We start from the raw sequence: 26,872 nt of genomic DNA, 5'->3' as shown, positions 1-26,872 counted from the left end.
TAAAAGTTGAATTGTCAACATGATTGTGAAACAAACAAAAATCTCAAAATAAGTTGAAGTTTACTGGTGCAGTAAAATTGGTACCGTGAATTTTATTATGAAAATATTAATAACTTCAAATTACTATAAAATTAAACAATACCAAAGCAATGCAAAAAAAAAAAAGAAAAAAATCTACAGATAAAAAATAACCTAAATCTTTAGCTTTCCAAAACTTTGATTACTTGATCAGCGGTTGGGGAGAATAGTTATTTCCAATACATGTATTCCGATAAAAAAAACAGGAATTTAATTTTGAACATATTAAAAACTTTTAAGGGCATTATTTTTGAACATTCCCCTGACATAATGAAACAGTATTTGATGTAAAAAGCCGGACCAAATTATTGGCTGTGAAATAAAATTTAGTTGTAACTCAAATGTATTAATTGATTTAAACTGTAAATAAAAAAAGGATAATTCCTCACTAAAATATTACATGATTTACATTCATACTCACAATCAGAAAATATACAATTCCTACCTTTTCTTTCTACTGTTGTGTCACCTAATATCTATAACGCATTTTTTTTTTAAAAAGTATTTCCCAAAAGCCCAAATGATAAGAAAGTCCTCACATCACTAAAACTAATCCATAAATGACATGCCGAAAAAGGAAGTCATGCATCAATTATAAACATTGCACTGACAATGAAACTAATTCTTGAATAGATCATTTGAGCCTTGAGCACTTTACAATATTCTAAGTTTGTAAGAGAATGATAATCCCTTACTTCATGATAAGTACTCGCTAACGCTCGTACTTATTCATGAAGAAAGGGATTATCATTCTCTTACATATACTAAGTATTAGATTTTACCTGAAGCCGAAGAAAAACTCAATGTTTGAACAATTTATTCTTTTTGTCTTTACAAAACTGTGTTAGTGTTATTTCATTCCATTTATTAACCTAGTTAACGCTTCATTATGAAAAGTGAATTCTTATTAAGGTTTGAATATTACAATGGGAAAGGATAATTTTGTAAGGTCACTCGAAGGTTTGAATATGTTCCAAATTGGTCAGACAATACTTGGTCATGTTTTATGAACATTTAAAACCCTCAGCTCATTTTGGGCTTTAAATCTTCATAAAACATGACCAAGTATTGTCTTACCTTTACATAGTTAATTTACAGTCAAGTAGTTCAGAGTATTATTATTAACATGATAAGATATAAAACTGTTCAAGAGGTACATGTAGTAAAAAAATAAAAAAATAAAATAAAAATAAAATAAAAAATATACTAATCAAAATAATACATTGTAGAAAACAGATTCTTATCAGGACTGTGTTAAGTACTTCTTGATACTTTGTTTAAAAGTGAAAGTGTTTTGAGCTTTATGCATTTTGTGTGGTAGTCCATTCCATAACACTGATCCAGAATAGACAAAAGATTTCTTAAACAGCTCAGCTTTTGGCTTTGGAACTATCAGGTTACATTAAGTGACACTTCTCAAGGAGTAAGGATTATTATATGATTTCAGTTTAAACTTTTTAACTAGGTACATTGGTGCTTCCATACGCACACATTTATATTGAAGTAAATGTGTGTGGAATTTAATTTTATTTTCAACAGTCATCCACCCTAGATAAGGGGGCTGAGCCTAGGGGGATAAAGATCTGTATCTAGAATTAATCTTGCTGCCCTTTTTTGGAGTTTTCGTGTTATCCCTTCATTTTTGCTTTCTCCCCAAATAATACAGCAGTAGTCAATTAAGGGCAGAATATACCCTTTTGTAATATGTTATCCTAGCTCTTATATCTAAAATTTCTTTATTTTAGAAAGAAGGTATATTCTGGAGGATATATTAGCACAAACTTGGTTAAATTGATTTCTCCAGCTATGTGTGCTGTCAATTTTAACACCTTATAATTTTTCACATGAATAATTTTGTAATATTTTTGAATTTCTTATTAAGTTTGGTTGATAAGTCTGAATTGATAGTTTCTGCTTTGTTCCAGTAACCAAACATTTTGTTTTATTTGCATTGATGAACATGTTATTCATTTTGCACCACTCTTCAACCCTGCATAAATCTTCTTGAACATCATCATGTATATTTGTATATTTTCCCCTGATTTATGAAGAGTGGTGTCATCAGCATATAGGTCTGTTTCACAATTTCCAATGCATAAGGTGAAGGCTTGAAAAAACTAACAGTAGCCTCACTAAAAAAATAGGTACTTTTTTTAAGGCAAAAATGGCACAACCCTACCAAAAAATAATGAAGTTATCCCCCTACCCCGTGATATTTTTACAAAAAAAAACTGTTGAAATTTGGTCGTTTTTAGAGGCCAAGTTTGATATACATCGCGTTTTTTTAAACTGTGTGTTTCCTTTTTAGGATGCCTCAGAGCATGCAAATAACAGATACATGATGACTCATTGCTTCGGGGTAGATTTTCCACAAGTCTTTAGATTCAAATTTAAATGGTTTACTAGTAATATACCTTTTTTTTAATCAAATCTTTGATGTTATCTTGGAGATGGTAATTCTGTGAGAATAAAAAAAAATTGGCATTTTTTGTATGTGTTATATTAAAATTTTGTCTTTGGCAATTCATAATTTTACTAGTGTAAAATCATTCAAACAGGAAAACCAACGGTCTAATCTATACGAAAAACACTTATGAACCACATCAACAAACGACAACCACTGAACATCAGGTTCCAGACTTAGGACAGGTGCAAACAAATTCAAGCTATGGTATAGTAACGCTCCGATCCTGGAATTTTGAATGGTTGTAAACAAGTACGCCCCCGTGATGATGTCACACCCTTTCGGATACGTTCTTCCCATTAAATAGATGTAGATACTTAACTAAGAATAAAGTAACGCGTATATAAAAGCGTTAATTACATTTCAATCTTTTAAATCTCTCTGGCAAATGTCGAACAAAAGAAAAGTGTGTAAAAACATTTATTAGGCTTAGATCAGCATCTCAAAAAACTTAAAGGTCTACACAAAATAAACTATACACACAACACAAAAAACAAATGACAGTCAAAATACAATTACATGTAACTTACTCAAACAGAAGGTACAAAAACCTATCTTTCAAAGAACCCTCTATACACACGGGAGAAAAAATTCTGAATAAAAATATAATTTAAAAAAAAGGGCTGGGTGGGCGGGTATTTCAATAATTATGAATTTAAGTCGATCGACGCGTCAACTTAATAAAAATTATGACCTGCTCAGAGAAAACTGATTAGAAGAATGAAACTTTACTGAGTAGAAATGGACCAGCCAGGTAAAATGTAAAATTAACTGAACCAATGAGAAAAAATGTATCACTCTAATCGTGCATGCGGAACCAGCACTAAGGAAAAGTAAATGCTAATAGTTATAGAAAACAAATGAAAGATAATTGAATCTTAATTATGCATATTTAGAATAAAAAAAATACTATTGCGTAAGTATACGCGTATATGGTGTATTGAACGAGAATATAACAAATAGATTTGAATAAAGTATAAACGTGTTTATCAACGCGTCACATGATATTTTAACAACATACGCGTATATAACACTGACCAATATACGCGTATATAGCAGCAAAATACGCGTATATGTTGGTAATATACGACGGTATATAATTATATACGCGTATATTGTCGCGCAAATAACATGAACGGCCAATCATAGATCTCAGGTGCTTTGGAGGGGTAAGAAGATCCTGCTCCACACGTGGCACCCGTCCAAATGTCGTAACCACAATCACTTCCTCTTTTCTTCGAACGTGATCTACCGAATCAGATCTATCACCGGGTTTGTACTTACATGAGCAATACTACGGGTGCCACGTTTGGAACATAATTTGCTTACCCTTCCGGAGCACCTAGCTGAGATCATATGATACTATGATACGTCTAATCGCAATTATTACACTGCGTGCTTCAAGAACTGAGCTATAGTTGATTAAAAAATTATTGATTGTTTCTTTTGGACTTTTTATAATTAAGATATACGTTTAAGTATATGTTATAAGTCAAATATAAGAATTTGGGTCTAATCATTTAACACTGTTACGGATTTGACAGCTGAGCTCATATGCCCCTTTAAAGAAACACTTAGAATTCAAATGCATGCGGAACAGCATGACGTGTGGGTTATGTATCATGACGATGACCATGGATAATGGCTGCACTTTTGACGTGTAATATAGTTTGATACATTCATCCGTGATATTTCGATGCGCAGAGCTGCTTGAGAGGCTAGAAAAAACTGAATACATGTACGTAGACTTTCAATTTCGTTATTACAACCATACTAGTTTAGTGTTGGATGTCCATGTCCCCTCATCCATTAGTCCAGTATCTTTGAATTTTGTATGTCTACTTCTGATCTGGGGGTTATTATACTAACGGAACTGGAAACTGATCGATCTGTTGAGATTTCATTGTCCCGATAGCGGATTATTGACTTTTTGTTTTGATTGACAGCTTATCGTGTCACTTGGTTAATTAGCCTTCGATACATGTAAACAACAGATTTCGGCGAATAAGTCAGCATATAGAATACCGTTAAAATTGATGGATTTAGAATGAAAAAGAAATAATTAAAAGCAAAAAATACAAATATATAAATAATAAAACCATTTTAACAAATTAAATACATTAACCAGAAAGAAATATTTTTACACAGGAATAAAGTAATGCCGATTAAACTAGCTTTTTCTCAATTTGAAAGTTAGTATGATAGTCCCAGTTCTGATTTACACCGCCCCTCGTACATTGGGAAGCTCATTAACGGACTCGTTATAAAATAGTTAACTCATTCACGAACATATAAATAAATATCAGAGTTTTTTCTGTTTTCTAATTTTTTGTTTTTGTTTTTTTTTTTGCAAAATATGTCCTTGTATAGTAAAAAAGAGCACCATTAACTAAAAATGCAAATAGGAAAACAATGTGCAGTTTATAATATACCAAAAGAAAGAAACCAATTTTGAGGAATCGGTTTTTGGACATGTCTTCCCACAATGCACTGTAAGACAACGAACTTCCTGTACGTGTTTGTCGCCATTCGAGAAATTAATAGGTGCTTTATTTGAAATTTATCGCCGGAATTCGTCGTTTTACATTGATTATTCTGGTATTATCTGAGAAAAATCATTTTCTATCAAGATGGACATGGACGAATCAAACCCAAAGACACTGTAAGTATCATTTTACTGTTTAATTCTCCACAAATCTGTTTCGTTTTGTTATTTCACATGTTATTACTTTCACATTCACCCTATCTCAATGTCAGTCTATATGTAAGTGATATACACTTATTTCATAGGTATGTCGGAAATCTGGATCCATCGGTTACAGAGAGCCTAATCCTGGCCTTGTTTGGACAAATTGGACCATGCAAAAGTTGCAAAATTATATACGAGGTATGTTAATATAGCTTTTAATTCTTCATCATTTAGTTTTATCTTTCACAGCTTTTTTTTATATTGTTATAAATGTGATCTTGTGTTTGAAATGCAACATTGGTGTTGTCATGTTTGTTTTTCATGTTGGAACCACATTTGACTTAAAAGACAACTAGTGCAACCTTTGTTCTTTATTAAACCAGGAAGCTTATTAATAGGAAGTTCAGATTCTATTTCCTACTTTAATATTGTGTAACATTAATATTTTAAATTTTTATCAGCTCTTTCCATTCTCAACGTTTCTCTAGAAATGTCAGCATAGAAGTTCAAAATTTTGAGAAACTTCTGTCTGGGTTCATACGCATCATCCGGTTCCAGCAATTCAACCCTTGCTTAAGTAGGGCATACATTTGAATGTGTAAATACATGTATGTATCCAGGTCCGGTTAAACTGGAGGCTTTAAATCTCGTTGAAAGAGAGTGCCACATGGGTATGATTGAATTAAGAAATAAGGAGATGTGATATGATTACCATGAGACAACTATCCAGCAGAGGTCAAATGATGTGGAAGTAAGCAACTATAGGTCACTCCATGGCATTCAAGAAAGAGCAAAACTGTATAGACAGCTATCACAGGCCCGACATGGCAAAGTGTGAAAACCAATGGCTGGATTTATGCTAAACAGGTACATGTACATGTATGACAGACAGCAATTAAGGAAAACCACTGAATTACAGGCTCCTGACTTGGGACACACACACATATAGAATGTTGCACTGTTAAACATGTTTGTGAGTGCTTAACTCTCCCTTAACCAGGAAAGTGGTGTTACAGAAAAACATAAGATCAAACTGAAAAAATCAGTAGACATGAATCGCCAAAAAAAACTAACTAAAATTCAAAAGACACAATGTACCAACAAGAATACAAAAGACACAAAGTACCAATCTTAGAGTACTCACATGTACTGAATGCAAGTTCAAAGCCAATAATTACAACTAATAATTCAGTGATATTGTTTGCCTCAAATTACATCCGAAATTCGGCTTTTTCCCTTAGAGAAAATTCCCAATAACTAAAAAAAATGGCATAAAATTCCTCCCAATAAGTTTTACATTTTTCCCAAACATTGATGGAATCGGTAGTAATAAATGTAAATTTCGTATTCATGTTATTGTTTTGATATTATGAAAGCGCTTTTGAGATCCAGGTTTCTGATTAGAATCATCAAGGTGTTTGTAACACGTGGTTTTCAATGTATTGAGTACCATCATTATTTTCGTTTCTTTCCCCTCCCGAAAAAGTTCCTTTCAGGTTGAAAATGTCTAACAATCAAAATATACGTGAAAAAACTGTGCAAAAATGACAGGAAAGGTCAGCAAAAAATCTGAGATGTGTTAAAAAAAATTAACAGACTTCCCAATTTCAATAAAAATTATGCATTTTTCCCCCCAAAAAAACGGTAGAGGTAGTTTTGAAAAAAAAGACAACAATATCACTGTAATTAAATCATGTTGTCCCAGACTAAAATTAATTGCCTTCATAAGACCTTTTTAGTCTACAAGGGTTTTTGTCCTCAGGGTACATGTACAATTTGTACATGCCAGCCCCTTTTATATCATTAATTGCTAAATATCTTGAAAGCTATTCAAATCTTATCCCCTAAAACATTATATTCTCTGTTGTCATCACAAGATCTTTTCAGTGTAATGTATGTTTTGTCCTTGAGAGTTGTGCCTACCAGGCGAAGTGTGTGAGATTTTTTATCCCCATGGGATTAATTCCTGATCTCACCCTTAAGAACCATCAGACCAAAAACAAAATATATGTCTTTCCGGTTGCATGCCCCCAAAAAATAGGGTAGGTAGGTGGGGATTTTTGTTTTATAATAATTTTTTTTCTTCAGTTGATCTAGTCATGAAGTTCTTTGAACTGCTATTTGAATGTTTTAACAAATAGTGCAAATAAGACCCAGATGATTTTGGGACATGTTAAAGGAAGAGCTTTTTCCAATCACAGCAATTTTGGGATATGCTGAAAGAAGAGCTTTTTTCCCGATCCTACAGAAATTCAACAATTTTGTAAAAAAAGAAAATTGAAAAAATGTTAAGGATGCCTTATTAATTATGGTCTATAGGGCAACCAAAAAATACTTTTTTTATTAGCCTAAAGGAGAAGTTTGTATCCCTCTTGATTTTTGAAAAATTCTCTATCAGAAAACACATGATTCTAATATTTTAGGGAATAAATATGTTACTACATTAGACCATGGCTAAAATGATCTTAATTACGACACACAGATTGCATTATTAATGTTATAGTCATGTGTCGTTGTTTACAGGGGTAGATGCTGACCTGCCAAACATGACCTAATATATTCAAGTTGAAAATTCATCTTTATCTAATTGCAATCCATTCTATAAATACAAATGCATGACTCTACTTTCAAACTAGATATCTACATGTATTTCCAAATTAAATTTATTAAAGAAGTAATCTTGCAATCTTATACATAAGCGCCTGTTCAATTCTATTTATTAATGTTTGATTACAACTTCCTGTTATTTTTGGATGAAAATATGGAGAAATCCCTGTGACAAAGGGCCAAGTGATTAGAAAGAAGAAGATGTGGTATGAGTGCCAATGAGACAACACTCCATCCAAGTCACATTGTGTAAAAAGTGAACAATTATAGGTAGTACGGCCTTCAACAGGGAGCCTTGGCTCACACCGAACAGCAAGCTATAAAGGGCCCCAAAATGACTAGTGTGAAACAATTCAAACAGGAAAACATGGCAAAAATGTTCAGAATGTTGAGCTCTATCAATTGTTCATTGACTTCAAAACTGTTAGGGACTTCTTATAGGAGTTATTGCCCTTAAATGACAAATTTTACCATTTTTTTTTCATTTTTGCCTTTTATCTTGAAAACTATAAAAGCTAAAGAGAAACTTTAAGTTGCAAAAATGATCAGCAAGACAAGATCGATCTACGAATACATATGCATGGTCGAAATCGTCAGTCAACTCTATATTTGAATTCTTGCCCTTTGATGACAATTTTTACCAATTTTTGCATTTTTGCATAATATCTTTAAAATTATAATAGATAGATAGAAACTTAATTAGGCAAAAATGATCAGCAAGACAAGATCTACATTCAATTTGAAGGAAATCTTCTTATAGGAGTTATTGCCCTTTATTGATGATTTTAACCAATTTATTTTGCATTTTGCCTTATATGATACACATTATAATAGATAAATAGAAACTTTAATTACAAAATGATCAGTAAGGCAAGATCCACAAGCAAGTCATACATTGTATTTTGCTGATAAAGTTAACAAGACTTTTGTTAGAATAAGTTTTGAAATACAGCAAACATTAATCAATTCCTTAATTAATTCATTCAGACCACAAGACAAGGAACAAGATAAACAGTTGTCATGCAAAAGAATTCTAAAAATAAAAAGAAGGTACAGATGCAGCATCATGCTGGGCAATCTAAGTGCACCAAATAATTTGTTAGAATTGGGGGCTTGGGGTCATGCCCTGCCCTTTCATATAAATTGTTAAGTATATTGACAACAGTTGAGATTTCTGCCCATTAACCATATTTAAAGTATCCTTATTTGTCATAACAATACCTTACAGAGTTTCTAGTATTAGAATGTGTTCATTAGGCTTTTACTTTATGAGTGTGACTTCTGTAGATGAAGGACAGACACTAGTTTCACCTAATTATAATTTGAGTAGTGTGTGTGTGTATTTTTTTGTGTTTTATTTATTGATGTCTTGGGGAAGGTGAAATTTCTGTCAATGACCTGTCAGGTGACTGGCCTGAGAACTTGGTAGTCAGGTGTTCTCTTTAATCTATGTTGACTATACTGTATGTTACAGTGTTCTCCACGAACTTTTGGATAGCACCAGGGTAATCAAGGCAAACAAATTAGATATATGTGTTGAACATAAAATTGAGAATGGAAATGGGGAATGTGTCAAAGAGACAACAACCCTACCAAAGAGCAGAAAACAGCTGAAGGCCACCAGTGAGTCTTCGACACAGTGAGAAAATCCTGCACCCGGAGGCAGACTTCAGCTGGCCCCTAAACAAAAATGTGTACTAGTTCAGTGAAAATGGACGTCACACTAAACTCCAAAACATATAAATGAACTAAAATTAAAAAAACATACAAGACTAACAAAGGCCATTTCCTCTATCCTCCTTAGGGTTACTTCCCATAAAGTTAATCCTTCTTTCTTATTACCTTTTATCTATTTTGAGGTTTTCTTTTCTTTGTACTGTTTTACAGGTTTGTGCAGTAACTTAACTAAATAGTAAGAACTAGTGAAAATGGACATCACACTAAACTCCAAAACATATAAATGAACTAAAATTAAAAAACATACAAGACTAACAAAGGCCATTTCCTCTATCCTCCTTAGGGTTACTTCCCATAAAGTTAATCCTTCTTTCTTATTACCTTTTATCTATTTTGAGGTTTTCTTTTCTTTTGTACTGTTTTACAGGTTTGTGCAGTAACTTAACTAAATAGTAAGAACTTCTACTGAAGGGATGAATCCTTCAATATGTATGTTACCAGCACCAGGTCCTTCCATCAAATAGTTACATGTACATTTTATATTCTCTTTTTAATAGACAAAACAGTAGTGAAAGAGAATGTATTCTCAATTCAGTCATGGGATTTGATGGTATTGACTATCTCATTTATACTTCATATTTATTATCATTAGATTCAGTTTGAGTAAAGAAATCCACATAGATTTTATACTTAAATATACAAGGGTGAGTTTAAGCAGTTTTGACTATCCAAGAGGTCTCACTCAGTCAGCAATCACAATGTTGATGGGGATGTCTAATCACTCTAATGTTTAATCTCATTAGAAGTATTGAAGATATTACCTCTCATTTACAATGTATTATTTCTGTATGTATACAGAATTTTAATTTTTATTAAATTACATTCTATTTCAATAGTTAGTAAATAATTTTTGTCGAGCCTGCGACTTTTGTCGCAGAAAGCTCGACATAGGGATAGCGATCCGGCGGCGGCGGCGGCGGCAGCGGCGTTAGCTAACTTCTTAAAAGCTTTATATTTTAGAAGATGGAAGACCTGGATGCTTCATACTTTGTATATGGATGCCTCATGTTACGAAGTTTCCGTCAGTCACATGTCCAATGTCCTTGACCTCATTTTCATGGTTCAGTGACTACTTGAAAAAAAAGTTCAGATTTTTTGTAATGTTAAATTCTCTCTTATTATAAGTAATAGGATAACTATATTTGGTATGTGCGTACCTTGCAAGGTCCTCATGCCCGTCAGACAGTTTTCACTTGACCTCGACCTCATTTCATGGATCAGTGAACAAGGTTAAGTTTTCGTGGTCAAGTCCATATCTCAGATACTATAAGCAATAGGTCTAGTATATTCGGTGTATGGAAGGACTGTAAGGTGTACATGTCCAACTGGCAGGTGTCATCTGACCTTGACCTCATTTTCATGGTTCAGTGGTTATAGTTAAGTTTTTGTGTTTTGGTCTGTTTTTCTTATACTGTATGCAATAGGTCTACTATATTTGGTGTATGGAATGATTGTAAGGTGTACATGTCTAGCTGGCAGGTGTCATCTGACCTTGACCTCATTTTCATGGTTCAGTGGTCAAAGTTAAGTTTTTGAGTTTTGGTCTGTTTTTCTTATACTGTATGCAATAGGTCTACTATATTTGGTGTATGGAATGATTGTAAGGTGTACATGTCTAGCTGGCAGGTGTCATCTGACCTTGACCTCATTTTCATGGTTCAGTGGTCAAAGTTAAGTTTTTGAGTTTTGGTCTTTTTTTCTAATACTGCATGCAATAGGTCAGCTATATTTGGTGTATGGAATGATTGTAAGGTGTACATGTCTAGCTGGCAGGTGTCATCTTACCTTGACCTCATTTTCATGGTTCAGTGGTCAAAGTTAAGTTTTTGAGTTTTGGTCTTTTTTTCTAATACTATATGCAATAGTTCAACTATATTTGTTGTATGGAAATATTTTATGATCTATATGTCAGTCACGCAGGTTTTATTTGACCTTGACCTCATTTTCAAGGTTCATTGCTCAGTGTTAAGTTTTTGTGTTTTCGTCTGTTTTTCTTAAACTATAAGCAATAGGTCAACTATATTTGTTGTATGGAAGAATTGTTAGCTGTACATGCCTGCCTAGCATGGTTCATCTGACCTTGACCTCATTTTCATGGTTCATTGGTCAATGTTTAGTTTACTTGGTTAATGTTAAGTTTATGTGACAGTTGTAATAAAGCTTTATATTTAGGACTATCAACATAATATCAATGATTAGTAAAGAAGGCGAGACATTTCAGCGTGTGCACTCTTGTTAATTTATTAACTTTCTTACGAGTTAACATATTTTTAGCATGAGAATTTCAAAAAGCCAAAAATAGGGGGAGTAACTCTTTATGAATTTAATATGAAAACGTATTTTGCTGTTTAAAAAATAATCATCATACCTCTGTCAATAGAAGTCACTTTAGGGTCCAAATAAATTTTGGCTGATGTGTAAAATTCATAAAATTAACTGGGCTAAACTAGAAGAAAACCAGCGGTTAAAAACGTAAGTTTTATTGTTGTATAAGAGAAGGAAGACCCATTCAAGGTGACAGGATGTGATTGCTAGCTTGGACAACTTGCTTCATACAGAATAAAAATATGCATAATTGTCAATTATTATTACTTAATGGACCAACAGTTAATCTTTTATAAAGAATAAACAATTTTCGGCACATGTACAACTGTTGGCATGGTGTACAAATTAAGATTCTGAGTAGATCACTGGTCAGTGCTTGGGTGGTTAGTGAAGCAATAAAATTGTTGTCAGAAGTCATTAATTATCTCCATATCAATTAAAACACAAAAGAATCATGTTACATGGACTAAATCCAATCAACAAGGTCAACCTCATAAGGTAAATTGATCATGTGGTGTAAACAATCAACATACTGGTTAAATTTCACCTGGAATTTTATACCGCACGGAAAAGATTTAAGTTGTTTAAAATTTTACCGATTTATGATTTCAGACCGGTAGAACCAATCTAAAAAATTATACCACCGCGGACCTGCGGTCCTTTAAGGGCCTTGGGAGAACACTGTAACAGTTAAATATTTCTTCTTTATACCATATCTCATAGTTGGTGCTATTGATAAAAGGAGAGATAAAAAGAACATGTACCATGTTTCAGAATGATTTTCAAGTCCAATACAAGTTTAACCTTGCTTAAAAGGTACAGACTGCTTTGCAATATCATAAATTACGTCAACAAGAAGCAATAATTGTTGATTGGGTCTTGAATATCCTTATTGTGGTATTTTCTTCTGTCTGGGTCATTAGATAAAATTTGAGGAAATCCCTGTTGACATTGAAGCCATTGACTTCTGTTTTAGTGAGAAAGTTGCAAAGAAAAACTTTAATATATAAACAATGTATGTGATATATTTTATTTTAAACTGAAATCAACAATTTATACAGAAAATAGCAATACAAAATCCTTTTTACATTGTAGCTCACTTGGCCCATGGGCCAAGTAAGTAATTCTCATCACTTCTCATCTGTCTTTGTTAACTTTTACAACAATCTTCTCCTCTGAAACTATTGGGCCAATTTGAACAAAACTTGGCCACAGTTATTCTTGCTGTATTAAGTTTCTGATGGTCCAGCCTGCCACCAACATGGGTACCAAGAAGAAAGGGTTAAAATGCAAGTTTTGTTTATTATTTTGACCAATATGGATAGAGAAAACCTGACTGGGGCAAAAGTGTTTTGAATGTAAAGGTCCACCTAATGTCAATTTTGACCCAAAAAAATTTCAGAAGACTCCTTATAGAAGTTAATGTCCTTAAATGACAATTTTTGTCTCGCCTGCGACAGCAAAAATGTAGGTATTGCTTTTTCCAGCGTCATTGTAGATGTCAACAGTTGTTAAGTTTTCTGCTTAAGTTAGTTTGATAAGAACTACTTGTGATAGATCAATGATATTTAAAGTTACATTACTATCAGTACATCTCAGTTTGATGACTATTTTGACTCCCTGCCCCTGTAGGTCATGGTCCAGTGACTTTCAATTTATTAGCAATTTTCAATGTTAAGTTTTCTACTTACATGCATGTAAGTGAGTTTGATAGGAACTACTTACAATAGACAACAATATTTTCTATAACGTTACATTACTGTCTGTACATCTCAGTCTGTTGACCATTTCAAAGACCAGACCTGCCCACTAGTTCATTGTTCAGCAACTTTGAATTAATAAGCAATGCTACTGTCCGTCATATTGTCTCTTCCTGAATTTTATGCCAACAGGTGAGACATATCTCTGTGTCATCAGTTTATTATAATTTTGTTTTAATTTTTGCTGTCATAGATAGAAACTTTAAATGGCAAAACTGATCATGATCAGCAAGAAAAATATACAAATAATAGAAAAGAAAGCATGACACAAAATCAGTACAAGTACAGCAAAAAATACAAAAAGCAAAGAAACAGCTCTTTTATTGCTGTTCTTATTTCAACATGGCCGAAACTGTCGCTCAACTCTTTTTTAAGATATAGGAGTTATTACCCTTTAATGATGATTTGTTTGCCATTTTTTTAGCGTTTTTGTCATTTATATTGTAATAGATAGAGAAAGACAATATATATATAGCAAAAATGTTGAGCAGGGTTTCTTAGTTTGTCAACACAATCAAAATGGTCTGTTAACTACTCACAAGAGTTATTCCCCTTTAATGAACATTTTTACCAATTTTTTGGCAAAAGTTTAGAAAATAAAGAAAAACTTTATAGCAAAACATGATGTAAAAAAAATGTCATCATAGCAGAAATTTTGTTGGAAAGTAGACGTTGTAGAAGATACACATACATGTACATGCAGATCCAGGTGAGCAACACAGGCTCTCTAAAGCCCCTTGAAAGTGAAAAGCTTTGAAAAGAATAATCTTACCAAAGAATAAAGATTTAAATGGAAAGCTGATTTATATATAAATTTTCTGATACATGTCATTCACCTGCCAATATGTTACATGTATATGATGTAAATTTACATTCAAATATTGATTCCTACTTGTATGTTTTACTTAAATTACACAAAAGTTATCAATGCATATCAATTACTTCAAAAAGGGATGATGGGTTATCTGGTTATATCAAAATAAACACCAACCCAACAACACAATAAACAAGTAGACATGTCAACATACAGTCTTCAACATACCACCATTGTCAATAATATAACAAGCTTCAAATTGACCAAGTCTTAGATAAGTGTGAAAAAATTAATATACATGTAGACCATCAAATTGGCTATAGGACAAAAGCTTAAAAGACATTACTCAAGGCAAACTAGGATACTGTCAAACTGTAAAAAAATTATAGAGCGAAAAAAAATACACAGTAACAGCCTGACTTGATTACAAGTGCTATTTAATTTTTTTATAGGGGACAACAGCTTTCATTTTCAGCTTGTTATCATGGTCATGGGGTTAAAAGAAATTTTATTCAGTGCATTAGCTAGGGTCACATGAAAATAAGGGATTCCCATATGTCATTAAGAATGAGGTGCTTCCTGTGTCTCAGAAGTAGAATTATACATAGGAATGATCATTATACATTGTCTTATGGGTCTGTTATTGTTATCACTTTTATAACCTACTCATTGCACTGTCTCTATATTATTTTTCTCTCAATATTTTTGGTGTTTCCCATTCCAAACAATACTGCATGAAATTGATAAAATTTAAAGCTACAATTAAGACCCCACTTTTTTGGGCAAATTTTCAACAGAAGTAAGAGTCCAGGCAAGAAAACTTGACACCATAATTTATTTTTGACCAATACCACATACAGAGAACTGAGAGCAAGAGAACTACTGTGATCATCTAAAATTTAAAATGATTGGCTAAGATTTAGAGAAGTCATCTATAAGCTCCACAAAAATACATTTGTAGACCACTTGCGAGTACAAATGTATGTACCAATGAAAAATGGTATAATTTTCAGTTATGCCATTGTTTTATTAAACTTTTTTAACTAGGTCTGTATCTTGGAAACATAAGATTTTGTTTAAGAATTACTTATAAAATTAAATGCATATGAACATGTACTCCTGCAAGGTTTATTGGCCTTGACCTGCTGCCAGCAGTAGGACCATTTTTGATTGCCAACTCTTGTCTAGTTTTACATGGTTTTATGCAGGGAAACTTTAATTTGCTTACATGTAACTGTATGCGAATGTGATGTGTGCAAATTACAAGTAGAAATTCTTCCTGGCACATATCTTGATTTTAGGACCTTCTTTGAAGTGAACTATATCTTTTTCCTATGGCTGTTTTTTAAGTTACATAGGATGAAGGACAATGTATCATATGAATCCCTGATTTATTAAGTTTACATTTCTTCTATCGTTGATACAAAGTTGCTTCCCTTTATCTAATATGTATGCCTAGTAAATGTTTGAAAAAGGCTTACTTACTGAAGTGTCACTAGATTTAAATAGAGTTGTTTGAACCAGTTTGATAGTTAAATTTATTCTTTGTAAACTTTTATAAAAGATGTGCTTTATGTACTTTTATTATATATGCATGATATGCAAAGTCTTGTCCAATATCACCCATCTGAACAAATTTTATCAAATAAATATGAATTTTGGAAAACTAAATTAGATATTAATATTTTATGGAGCACTTATACTTTAATTGAAATTCAAATCTAAAATTTTGTCATATAAAAGTATGTTTAACTTATAAAATGTTGGCATTTAATATTGATCAGTTCGGTTGATTTGATATGACAAATGTGACATTCGTAGAGCGAGGTATGTTGTCTACAGCAGTCATGTGATGTGTTTTGATATGTAACCAGCAATGTTGAAATCTAACAGAATAAAACATGAAAAAATTGATAATTTACATTTAATAACAGGATATTTATTGTGGGCAATAAACGTTAAGGTTCCCTAGCGTGAATTACTAAAATGTCACCAATTATCCTGTTAACAAATTGCTTTTAGTAAAAGAGCCCACCAGTTTGTAATCGTTTGTTATGAGTCAGTGTCCTTGGCAGTTGTGTTGTCATATAGACCTGTAGGAATGGATAATCTGGTTTTACTGACCCCCGTTTACAATCCCCAGCCACAGCTGTCATTGGCCTATGGGGGACAGGATCTTTACTGTGTGGTAGGAACTTTTTCAATTGTTTCTGGTAGTTTGTTACAGCAGTTTTTTATATAAATTTGATAAAAAAAATAAAATATGTTTAAAACCTTACATATGAATTGTGGTATGCTTATTTTGAAAAAATGTAGATTTTCATTTTACACTTAAAAGTACTTGAAGAATACCAGATTTGACCATAAAAAGTTCATTCATTTTTAAAGATAAATTAAACCTCCAGAGCTTACAAAGGGAATTTCATTTTATCTGGTTTAATGTGATCCTAGTGACTATTCCTGTTGTACATCTTCAAACATCATAAACTATTGATATTTCTTTAGAATTTTTTCCAGAATAAGGGTAATATCTAAGAAACTTTCATGTAGATATATACTGATGTATTGTATGATTAAGGAGGATAATTGATGACTTATTTTAGCTTTCAAAAGATTTTCCAAGTCAAGTTCAGTAGTTTTTGTGTACCTTCCTTTATATCAGACAGTGGGTCTCTGATGACATAAAATGTGTCAGATTTCAAATAAAATTTTCAAACTTTTACCAGCATGTCATTGTAGCATTGATATGAAAGCTTTGTTGACCTACATACATGACATATGATTCATTTAAGAATGCATTTCCTGAAAAAACAAAAAAATAATATTGTTATGGAAATGCTTCCTCAATCTCTGACCATTATTTGTATAAAAATAGCCACATGACTATTATTTGTGAGTCTTTTTAAAAATGCAAACACACTTAAATTTTAGACACATCAAATTTATGAAGTTTTATTTTCACTTTTATCTCTTGGTTCATACCACTGCTGATGGACTACTAGTCTCCAAGGATATCACCAGGGACATCACCTTAGTAGTCAGTGCTTCTGTACTCATATACTTTATAGCACAACTTTCATAAATTCTCTGTTGACAAATTTAGAAATCATTAAGGAATTATGGTTCCAACTCCCTCAGGCAAAGTCGACCTGCTATTGAGTTTGCCTTTTTTATGGTCCCTTTTAGTTTAAACAATATTTATTCAGATAAATTATCGCAACGATACAAAACAATTGAAACAAATAAATAATTAGGATTCAGAAACAAACAAATTTGCTTTTACAAATCTGTCTCCTTTTACACAAATAATACACTATTGAACAATATATAAATATAAATACTGGCATGCTCTGGTCCATTTTGATTATAATTGATTGATCGATTGGTGTTTAACACCACTTTCAGCACTTATTGTTTAGTTTCTGAACAATAAAATATGTTTAAACTAAACTTATTGGCTATTTCATGGCAATAAGTTTTTATTGGTGCAGCTCGAGGAAGCCAGAGAGAATCATGACCTTCGGCATGAAAACTGACAATCCTAATTCATTATGATTGGAGTTGAATGCACATGCCACATGCAGGATACTGACTGACAACCTCAGTATTGACAGGCTAGTGAAACAGTTGTTTGACTACTTATTCCACTCGGGCCATGAGGCCACTTTTTGGTTATAAAGCTCCAGTATAAAATAGTTATACATCCTTTGCTTTTAAATTTTTGGATTTGATAAAAATTCCTTTGAGAGTTGGCTTCAGACAAATCATATTACTGTACCGGTATAACAATATATTGAGCTTGAATAGAAACATACATTAGTTGTATCTGTCTGAAAAGTTGCTTTTTGTAGAAGTTTTGCTAGCCATGTCTCAAGCTGCTTGTGTAAGTCGTAAATTGAGTGTAATTGAAGTATTCCATTTTTATACGACCGCAAAAAATTTGTGTTCGTATATTGCTATCATGTGGTCGTCATCCGAAGACATTTGGTTTCCGGACAATAACTTTTGGGGGTTATGTTCCCAACTGTTTAGGAATAAGTGGTCAAAAAGGGGCCAAAAAAGGAATTTTTCTAGTTACCGGACAATAACTTGTGTATAAGTGTATGGATCTCTATGAAATTGTACCACAAGGTTCCATACCACAATGGGAAGGTTGGGATTGACTTTGGGGGTTATGGCCCAAACTGTTCAGGAATTAGGGGCAAAAAAGGGGGGAAAACAAGGTTTTTCTGGTTAATGGACAATTACTTAAGTATTAGTCTGTGGACCTCTATGAAATTGAAACACAAGGTTCCATACCACAAAGGGAAGGTTGGGTTTGACTTTGGGGGTTATGGCTCAAACCGTTCATAAATAAGGGGAAAAAGGGGGGGGGAAGAACAAGGTTTTTCTGGTTTCCGGACAAATACTTAAGTATTAGTCAATGTATCTCTATGAAATTGTACCACAAGGTTCCATATCAAGGATCCGGAAATTTTTCCAGACAATTTCGGTCATTTTGAGATGTTTGAAAAGTTGGTGCCCCTTTTCAAATTGTCGATATCAACTTGACTATATTCATAGCATCAACGAACATGACGAACTTGTATTGTTGTTTCATCGCATTTACTAAGTAAATGTCTTACCATTACCATGAAGGACAGTTTAGGGAAGGCAACAGTCTAAAATTGAAATGATTTTAATGACTCAAAATGGTTAATTTCTCAGACATTGCTTACGTTTCTTTCGATTTGACAAAAGTTAAAACCGGAAGTTCAGGGAACTAATGTTTTAAAGATATTATTCTGAGCTTGTGATCACTGTCAGGTGTGAATTAAAACCACAGGTAAAAAGTGATTAGCGATCATTAGCCAATGTTTCCCGGAGGCATTGAGATAGATATTAGGAGGGCCCTCAGGATTATCAAACTACTGTAGTGGCAGTTTTATTACAGGAAAGGGATTATAAACAAAAACAAGTGATCACAAGTGCAAAATGGCGATTAAGAAATCCGATTTCAAACATTGAGTCAATGAAATGACCGAAATTACTTCTGTAAAAAAATAAAATTTGTCCTAAATCCCAATTACTCGTTTAGGACAAATAGTTTCATCTTAGGACATGACTGGCAAATATGACCGTTTCCGGACCCTTGTTCCATATCACACACAGAAGGTTGGGGTTGATTTTGTGGGTTGTGGCTTTCTTCATAAGAAACTAGAGGCCAAATAGGGGCCAAAAACAAGACTTTTCTAGTACTGGCTAAGCTGGTTCTTACATAAATTATTTCTGATCTATATAAAGAAACAACAAATACTGATATGACAGGAGATACACACCAAACAGGGTGTGTAAATTATTATATTTAGTATGTAAACTGATTTACTAAGTATTGTGCAACAGCATAGTATTGCACAACAGGAAGAAATCTTCAATTGAAAATAAATACAGATCTTTTAACCAATTTCAATGAGGATTAATTTAAAGTCTTGAATTTTTGAGGTTTTTACCATGTATTACTATATTGGATATTTGGACATTTTTAAATAGGTCTAGATTGAGGTCCATAGGGTCCAAAATTAGACTTTGTTTGATTTCATCAAAAACTGAATTCTTGTGGTTCTATGATATGCTGAATCTAACTGTGCACTCAGATTTTTAATTTTTGGCCCTGTTTTCAAATTAGATCATATTGAGGTCCAAAGGGTCCAAAATTAAACTTTTTTTGAATTCATGCTTTTTTTATGCCCCCGCCATAGCGGAGGGGGCTTTAAGTCGTACCCTTGTCCGTCTGTACGTCCGTCCGTCCATCCATCCGGAATTGGTTTCCGTTCTCTAACTTTAGTTTGCCTCAACCAAATGCTATGAAACTTATACACAATGCTTATTATTACCACAAAACACAGATCAAGTTTGAATTTTGGTGGCGTTACTTTTACCGTTCTAGAGTTATGCCTCTTTATAAATGGAAAAATTGCTGGATTTTTCGTTTCCGTTCTCTAACTTAAGTTTGCCTCGACCAAATGTTAAGAAACGTATACACAATGCTTATTTCCACAAAACTCAGATCAAGTAAAAATTAAGGTAGTGTCACTTTTACAGTTCTTGAGTTATGTCCCTTTATAACATTATATGGAAGCGGGGGCATCATCTGTGTCCCATGGACACATTCCCCATTTATTTTTATATGCTGAATCTAACCATGGAATTAGATTTTGGATATTGGACCATTAAGGAGATTAAATGTCCCATTTCAAATTTTTAAGTTATCTGACTACATTTATTCTGTGTCAGAAATCTATAATGTGTCAAATATTTAATCACTATCCAAGTTCAGAGCTGTATCAAGCTTGAATATTGTTTCCATACTTGCCCCAACTGTTCAGAGTTCTAGTACCTCTGCGGTCGTATCGAGCTGCTCCAGGCAGAGCACATTTTTGTGAAATAAAAGCATGTTGACAATATTAGGAATAATAAATGCATAGTAAAGTAATGTGTTTAGATTTTTGTTGCCACAACTTCTCACACAGAGTATTTTTTTAGACACACCTTTTAGGGAAGGGTTCATCAGATAGACATCCAAATTGTACTATAGGTTTAGTAAGATATGATGATTTTATTCTTCCAGTATATCGGTTTATTTTGTTGATATCAAGACCTAAAGGAGGAATGATAAAAGACCAACATTCAGGTGTTCAAATTTGCTTTACGTAATGAAAGGTCCAGGACTAATTGATTTTTCAAATGTAAAGGGCCTCCTTTAAGATCAACAGTTCAGTTTAAAGTATCAGTGTAAATACTGGGAGGTCCTTGATTTTTGTAATTCAAAAATGAAAAGCCTCCTCCCAAAAAAGGGAGGTTAGGAACCTCTTACCCTCACTAATTTGAACCCCTGAACATTGTATAAATTGATTGCATAATGCATTTGTCAGTTGAATGTGGATCCAACAAATCAAAATTCTCATTATCACGATATTCATTTTTATCATACTTATGTTGTTGTTGCAGGAATATGTTATATATGTACATATTTTATGTTAAGTATTGTCATTTTTATCAAATCAATAAATACTCCACTTGTATTTTATACCAGGATGTTACCAGTTATAAAGAGCTATCATAGGCCAAATGAAATTAAATATTTGTCAGGGTTAATACCTTCTAATCATTTTATGCATTTTGAGTTTCATTTTCATTTTGATTAAACACATTCAATGACATGGAAAAACTACATTAACACATGATCATAATAAGAATTAGACATGTACAGAGGATAATTTTTGTTCAAAGATTTTTATTTAACCTCTTCTTCAATTTATAGGAACCACACATATTATGTTTGTTTTATCTTATTTAATGTTTTCTTTCATTGAAGAAGATTCTGCTGAAGTAGCTCTAGATAGTGATTTTATAACATCCTTGTCAAAAGCAGTATACTGTTATTGTCTCTTAAATACACACATGTTTATACAAGATCAGTTCTAAAACTTGAACCTTTTCAGGATACTTCATATAGGGAAGACTGGGAATGTCTGAATAGACCAATTTTGCACTTATTGAGTTTTATCTTACTTAAAGAAAAGTCTTAATTTTACTTGAATTATTTTAAATGATATTTTTACAATACTGAACATCCGAAACATATTTCAGAAACAGACTCTGAACTGTACTGTACTAGCACATTGGGACCAAATGCAAGTCAGAACTGTTCAGCACTGTTGACGCAGGTTTGAACAAATTGGGTAAAAATTCAAACTTTTTCTGAGTTGTTAAGTAAAACTTTAAAAAGTTATAAACATAAGTACATTAAGGTTTATTCAGACTTTTTGCAGTTTTTAATGTAACTACTTTCATGCTGAATTCAGTACTTCTGAGACTAATTGTAGGCAAAAAAAAAAAAACATATTGAAATTTGAATTTTCAGTTAATTCAGGTCTTAAAATAATCTTTATAAAACTTGAACAGGCACACAGGTATATATAAAACAGGTGCATACTGTATCTTATGTTTTTTTCTCCAGAATATTTCATCAATTCATATATAAACTAACGGTATTCTTCAATAAATCATATATATTTTTCAATATTGAATCATGCTTATATAATTACAAGTACTAACACCATAATAGTTTAATACCATTACCACTGGCAATGTACTGTTGATTTTATTACAGACTATGACCAATGCTCGAGGGGATCCAGCGGCAGAAGTAGGTCCTATTTCATTTTTTATCTTATATCACATGGCTGAACCACTATATAATGTTTCTAGATTCTCAGTCAACTTCTTTTCTGAATTAGATGAATCAGAGAAGCAACATACATATAGCTAAAAGTAACATGATTATTGTAGGTATCAAAATTTAACATACATGTAGCTAAAAAGTACATGCTCATTGTAGATGGTATCAAAATCTTACTTTCAAAACCGGTAAAGTTTGGTGTTTTGCTAGGCTAGGGGGTTCAACTTACACAAAGTATGTTAATGGAGGTCTGCTAAATTTGGCACTAAATATACTTACACAAATGAAAATAGATCTTAGTTATCTATGCAGGATGAAGATTAGCAATTCAGATAATTCTTTTAGATATTTTACTCCGTAAAGCATGTAACATCAAGCAAATATTCTGCAATATTGCATTGATGGTTCTGTGGCAAAGGTAGGATATATAGGGAAGTCAGGAAATTTACTTACTTTCAATTATAAAAGATTAACAAACTTAATTGAAAGATAAGACAAAAAGCTTTTGAAATTAGTTTCTGTCAGGAAGAACTTGAGGATTGTGAGATCTTTAAACATTGCATGGTTCAGCCTCTTAAAAATATCAATCATATAAAACAAGAGTTATTGCTCTTTGTAAGTTAATGGAGGTAAACATACCATTATAAATGATATATGTCTCAATACAAGTAAAGAAGACAAACATTCTCTTCTTATGATTGAACAGGGTTTACAGATCTATATATTGTTCAATTACTGATTTTGCATTTAGAAGTTAGTAGCTCAGTGGTAGCTCATGGAGTATTTATGTCTTGGGTATAAATATTTACATCAGTTGAACTAAATAACAGTAAGTATATTGTATCCTTAAGCCCTAAATAGTAAAACAGTTGTTCTGAGAAAAGTCACAGAACTACCTTCGTACCACTAAATACATCACAAATGTTAACTGTCCTTTTAATAAACCTTATATGGTATTTAACAGTTACCCAACAATATCTGAAGATGAAGGTAAGTATTCAATGAAATAGGGATCTCCGCTGACCTACCACTGAAATTTTATTGTTTTATATAAAGTAATTATTGTACAGCTCTTATTTGTTAGTTTGATTTGTTTTATTTCAAATTTGGTAGTTCAGTTATCTGCTGACAGTGAAAATCTGTTATAATGCATTGCCTTGAAAAATATCAGTTTGAAGAAATTTTGAAATGAAAAAATGTTTAGATCTGATAAAGAGATTTTATCAACAGAGAGTTCAGAAGAGGGATATCTACAAAAATTCATTTAAAAATAAAACAGGCATGACCAGGTAAGACAATTTTCTTTATTTTTTGAATTTTTTAACATTTGACTGCAAACATTTTGAAAACTTGTCTTTAAGGTTGGCTGAAGAAGTCCAAAGCCAGACATCACAAGTATCAGGTCTGATGACAAGTCGTGGGTATGGACTTTTTGTTTTTATACATTATATAGTCCATTTCTGATTTGTACACTTATAGTTTGCTGTTAATAAACAAGCAAACAAATATAACAGTTGTCAACAAGATTTTTAGGGAATACATGCATAACATTTAGATGAAAATATGCAAAATTCACACTTCTGACAAATTTATTAAATTGGCACATGTTTATGGCATAAATTTTCTGCTTTTCTAATTTTATAATGTCCATCTTTAATCTTTTTGGAGTCTTTTTTGGTTTCCTTAAGAAACAAAAACATTTCAAATTGACTTGGGAGCTGTACTGTAAATTAGCCTAAAAACATTTGGACTTTTTATGGTCAAGTCTACAAAAATGCAGGATCAGTAAAAAAAAGCTTAAACATTTAATTTTTTTTCATTTGAGATTTGAGTATATTTGTGTTTTTTCAGCCTGGTGCAGACCCTTATTGTTTTGTTGAATTCTATGAACACAAAGATGCAGCCGCTGCCCTATCTGCCATGAATAAAAGAATGTGCATGGGAAGGGTAAGTCGTGTAGTATTGTCATTACATTGTCTCTTTGTTTCTTACTTTTGACTTTTTTCACATTCCACATATTGAAAAAAAAACTTGGTCATTTTCTCCACAAAGCCAAAATACAGATGCAGATATTAACCAATAGACACAAGGTGTAGTGCAAATTTTTGTTAATATTTGTTGTATGTATAAAGTCTTTCCAACTACCAAGGATTGTTTTGCACACAGTAGTCTAAACGAAATCATAGGTTTATTGAAGAACAACAAAGGCCAATTGTATATATATTTATAAAGTCTGTTGACAAGGGGGTAAAAAAACACACAACATTCCATTGATCAAAAATAGAGAGATATGGATGAAGGGAAGAAGGAAATGACTGCATGAGAAGGTAAGTTTTGGGGTGAGTCAGTCTACAGAAGCAGGTAAGTAACTGTATTATATATTGCATAGTAATTAATTGACATGAAAGTTTCAATATGAATAAAAAAAAAGCCTTAAGGTGATGATTCTGACCAATTTTAATGTTTATAAAAATATATTAAATACATTTAAAAAAAGGAACAATTTGTACAGAGTTGAATGTACTTGTACAAATCTTATTCATGAACCACTTTTTCGTAAATGGCAATTTTATTAAAAGAATTGTAATAAAGTCTTGTAATATCTGGACACACTGAGTGGATTTCATTTAAAAAAATGTACCATGGCTCAGGGCAATAAAACTTTACTCATTACTCGAAGTACAGAATTAATATTTGAAAAACCAAATCCAGCATTTTAATTGATTGAATTCTGAGTCTGAGTAAGATAATCATATATATACTCAAAATGTAATATTGACTGCTAGGCCTGATATTTCTGCATTTGAAACTCTTACAATAAAAAAAGCTTTGGTCTGAGTAAAAAATCATGCTTCAGGGAAGAGACTAGAAATGTTAACTAAGAATCCTGACCCCCTAAACTTGTACTATATATATATTATGGATGGTCAATGACTTTGCCAAGCATGAAATAGTAACATTGAAATAACATAAGTTTAGCGATACTTTGTATAAAGAATAATTGTATCAATTGATCATTCTAAGAATAAATTTGCAGTTCACAAAAGAAGAATTGTCATAGACGACTTGTAGTGAATCATATTTTAATAAAATATTAAAGATTTCAATAGTTTCCATCTGAGTAAAACTTTGAAGTCTGCCTGTAGTTACAAGGTTTGGAATCCTAATGAGAAAGCAGGGAATTTATCAAAGTTAAATGTATAAACAGTGATAGAAGTCTTTGGGTTTTATCATTAATTATTGATGAGTAATGTGTGCATCTTAACACCTTAAATATTAGAATCAGACTATTTATATTGTATTATTGCATGTTGGAATCCATTCTCAGCCTATTTTTATACGACCGCAAAAATTGAAAATTTTTTGGTCGTATATTGGTATGACGTTGGCGTCGTCGTCGTCGTCGTCGTCGTCGTCGTCGTCGTCGTCGTCGTCGTCGTCTGGCGTCGTCCGGCGTCGTCCGAAGACACATTGGTTTTCGCACTCTAACTTTAGTTTAAGCGAATGGATCTCCATGAAATTTTACCATAAGGTTCAATACCACGAAAGGAAGGTTGGGATTGATTTTGGGGGTTATGGTACCAACAGTTAAGGAATTAGGGGCCAAAAAGGGGCCAAAAATAAGCTTTTTGTAACTTCCAGACAATAACTTGTGTGTAAGTGTATGGATCTCTCTGACATTGTACCACAAGGTTCCATATCACAAAGGGAAGGCTGTAATTGATTTTGGGGGTAATTGCCTCAAAATTTTAGGAATTAGGGGCCAAAAAAGGGGCAAAAAACAAGCATTTTTCTAGTTTCATGACAATAACTTGTGTGTAAGTGTTTGGATATTTCTGAAATTGTACTACAAGGTTCCATATCACAAAGGGAAAGCTGGAATTGAGTTTGTGGGTAATTGCCCGAAACGTTTAGGAATAGGGGGCCAAAAAGGGGCCAAAAATAAGCATTTTTCTAGTTTCCAGACAATAACTTGTGTTCAAGTGTATGGATCTCTCTGAAATTGTACTGCAAGGTACCATACCACAAAGGGAAGGCTGGGATTGAGTTTGGGGGTGATGAATCATAAGGGGGTTCAAAAAATTTGGGGGGGGGGGGGGGTTTTTTTTTCCTTTTTTTTTCTTTTTCTCCTTTTTTTTTTCTTTTAAAATTTTGCATTTTAAGTTGGTTATTTCTG

At 32.6% G+C, this 26,872-nt stretch overlaps 1 protein-coding gene across 9 annotated transcripts in view; it reads left to right on the top strand.

Moving 5' to 3' along the window:
• Nucleotides 1-5,042: 5,042 nt before the first annotated feature.
• LOC127736088 (nucleolysin TIAR-like) overlaps nucleotides 5,043-26,872 on the top strand; it is a 120,749-nt gene continuing 98,919 nt past the window's right edge. For 5 of the 9 annotated variants that reach the window (XR_007998797.1, XR_007998796.1, XM_052246601.1 and 2 more), the window contains exons 1-4: nucleotides 5,043-5,204; nucleotides 5,333-5,429; nucleotides 22,627-22,662; nucleotides 24,547-24,642. Coding sequence is in view for 7 of the 9 variants with exons in the window: in XM_052246601.1 (XP_052102561.1) it covers nucleotides 5,173-5,204; nucleotides 5,333-5,429; nucleotides 22,627-22,662; nucleotides 24,547-24,642 (261 nt within the window). In the remaining 2 variants the exon portion in view is untranslated. Of the gene's footprint in view, nucleotides 5,205-5,332; nucleotides 5,430-16,528; nucleotides 16,663-22,626; nucleotides 22,663-24,056; nucleotides 24,117-24,546; nucleotides 24,643-26,872 lie in introns of those variants that run through there. The other 4 variants (XM_052246606.1, XM_052246597.1, XM_052246598.1 and 1 more) reach the window with 4 other exon arrangements.

This window comes from Mytilus californianus, unplaced genomic scaffold (assembly GCF_021869535.1).
Source record: "Mytilus californianus isolate M0D057914Y unplaced genomic scaffold, xbMytCali1.0.p SCAF_3, whole genome shotgun sequence".
NCBI classification, from domain to species: Eukaryota; Metazoa; Mollusca; class Bivalvia; order Mytilida; family Mytilidae; genus Mytilus; species Mytilus californianus.
The sequence above is the reverse complement of the archived record's forward strand: the minus strand, read 5'-3'. Positions and strand labels throughout refer to the sequence as shown.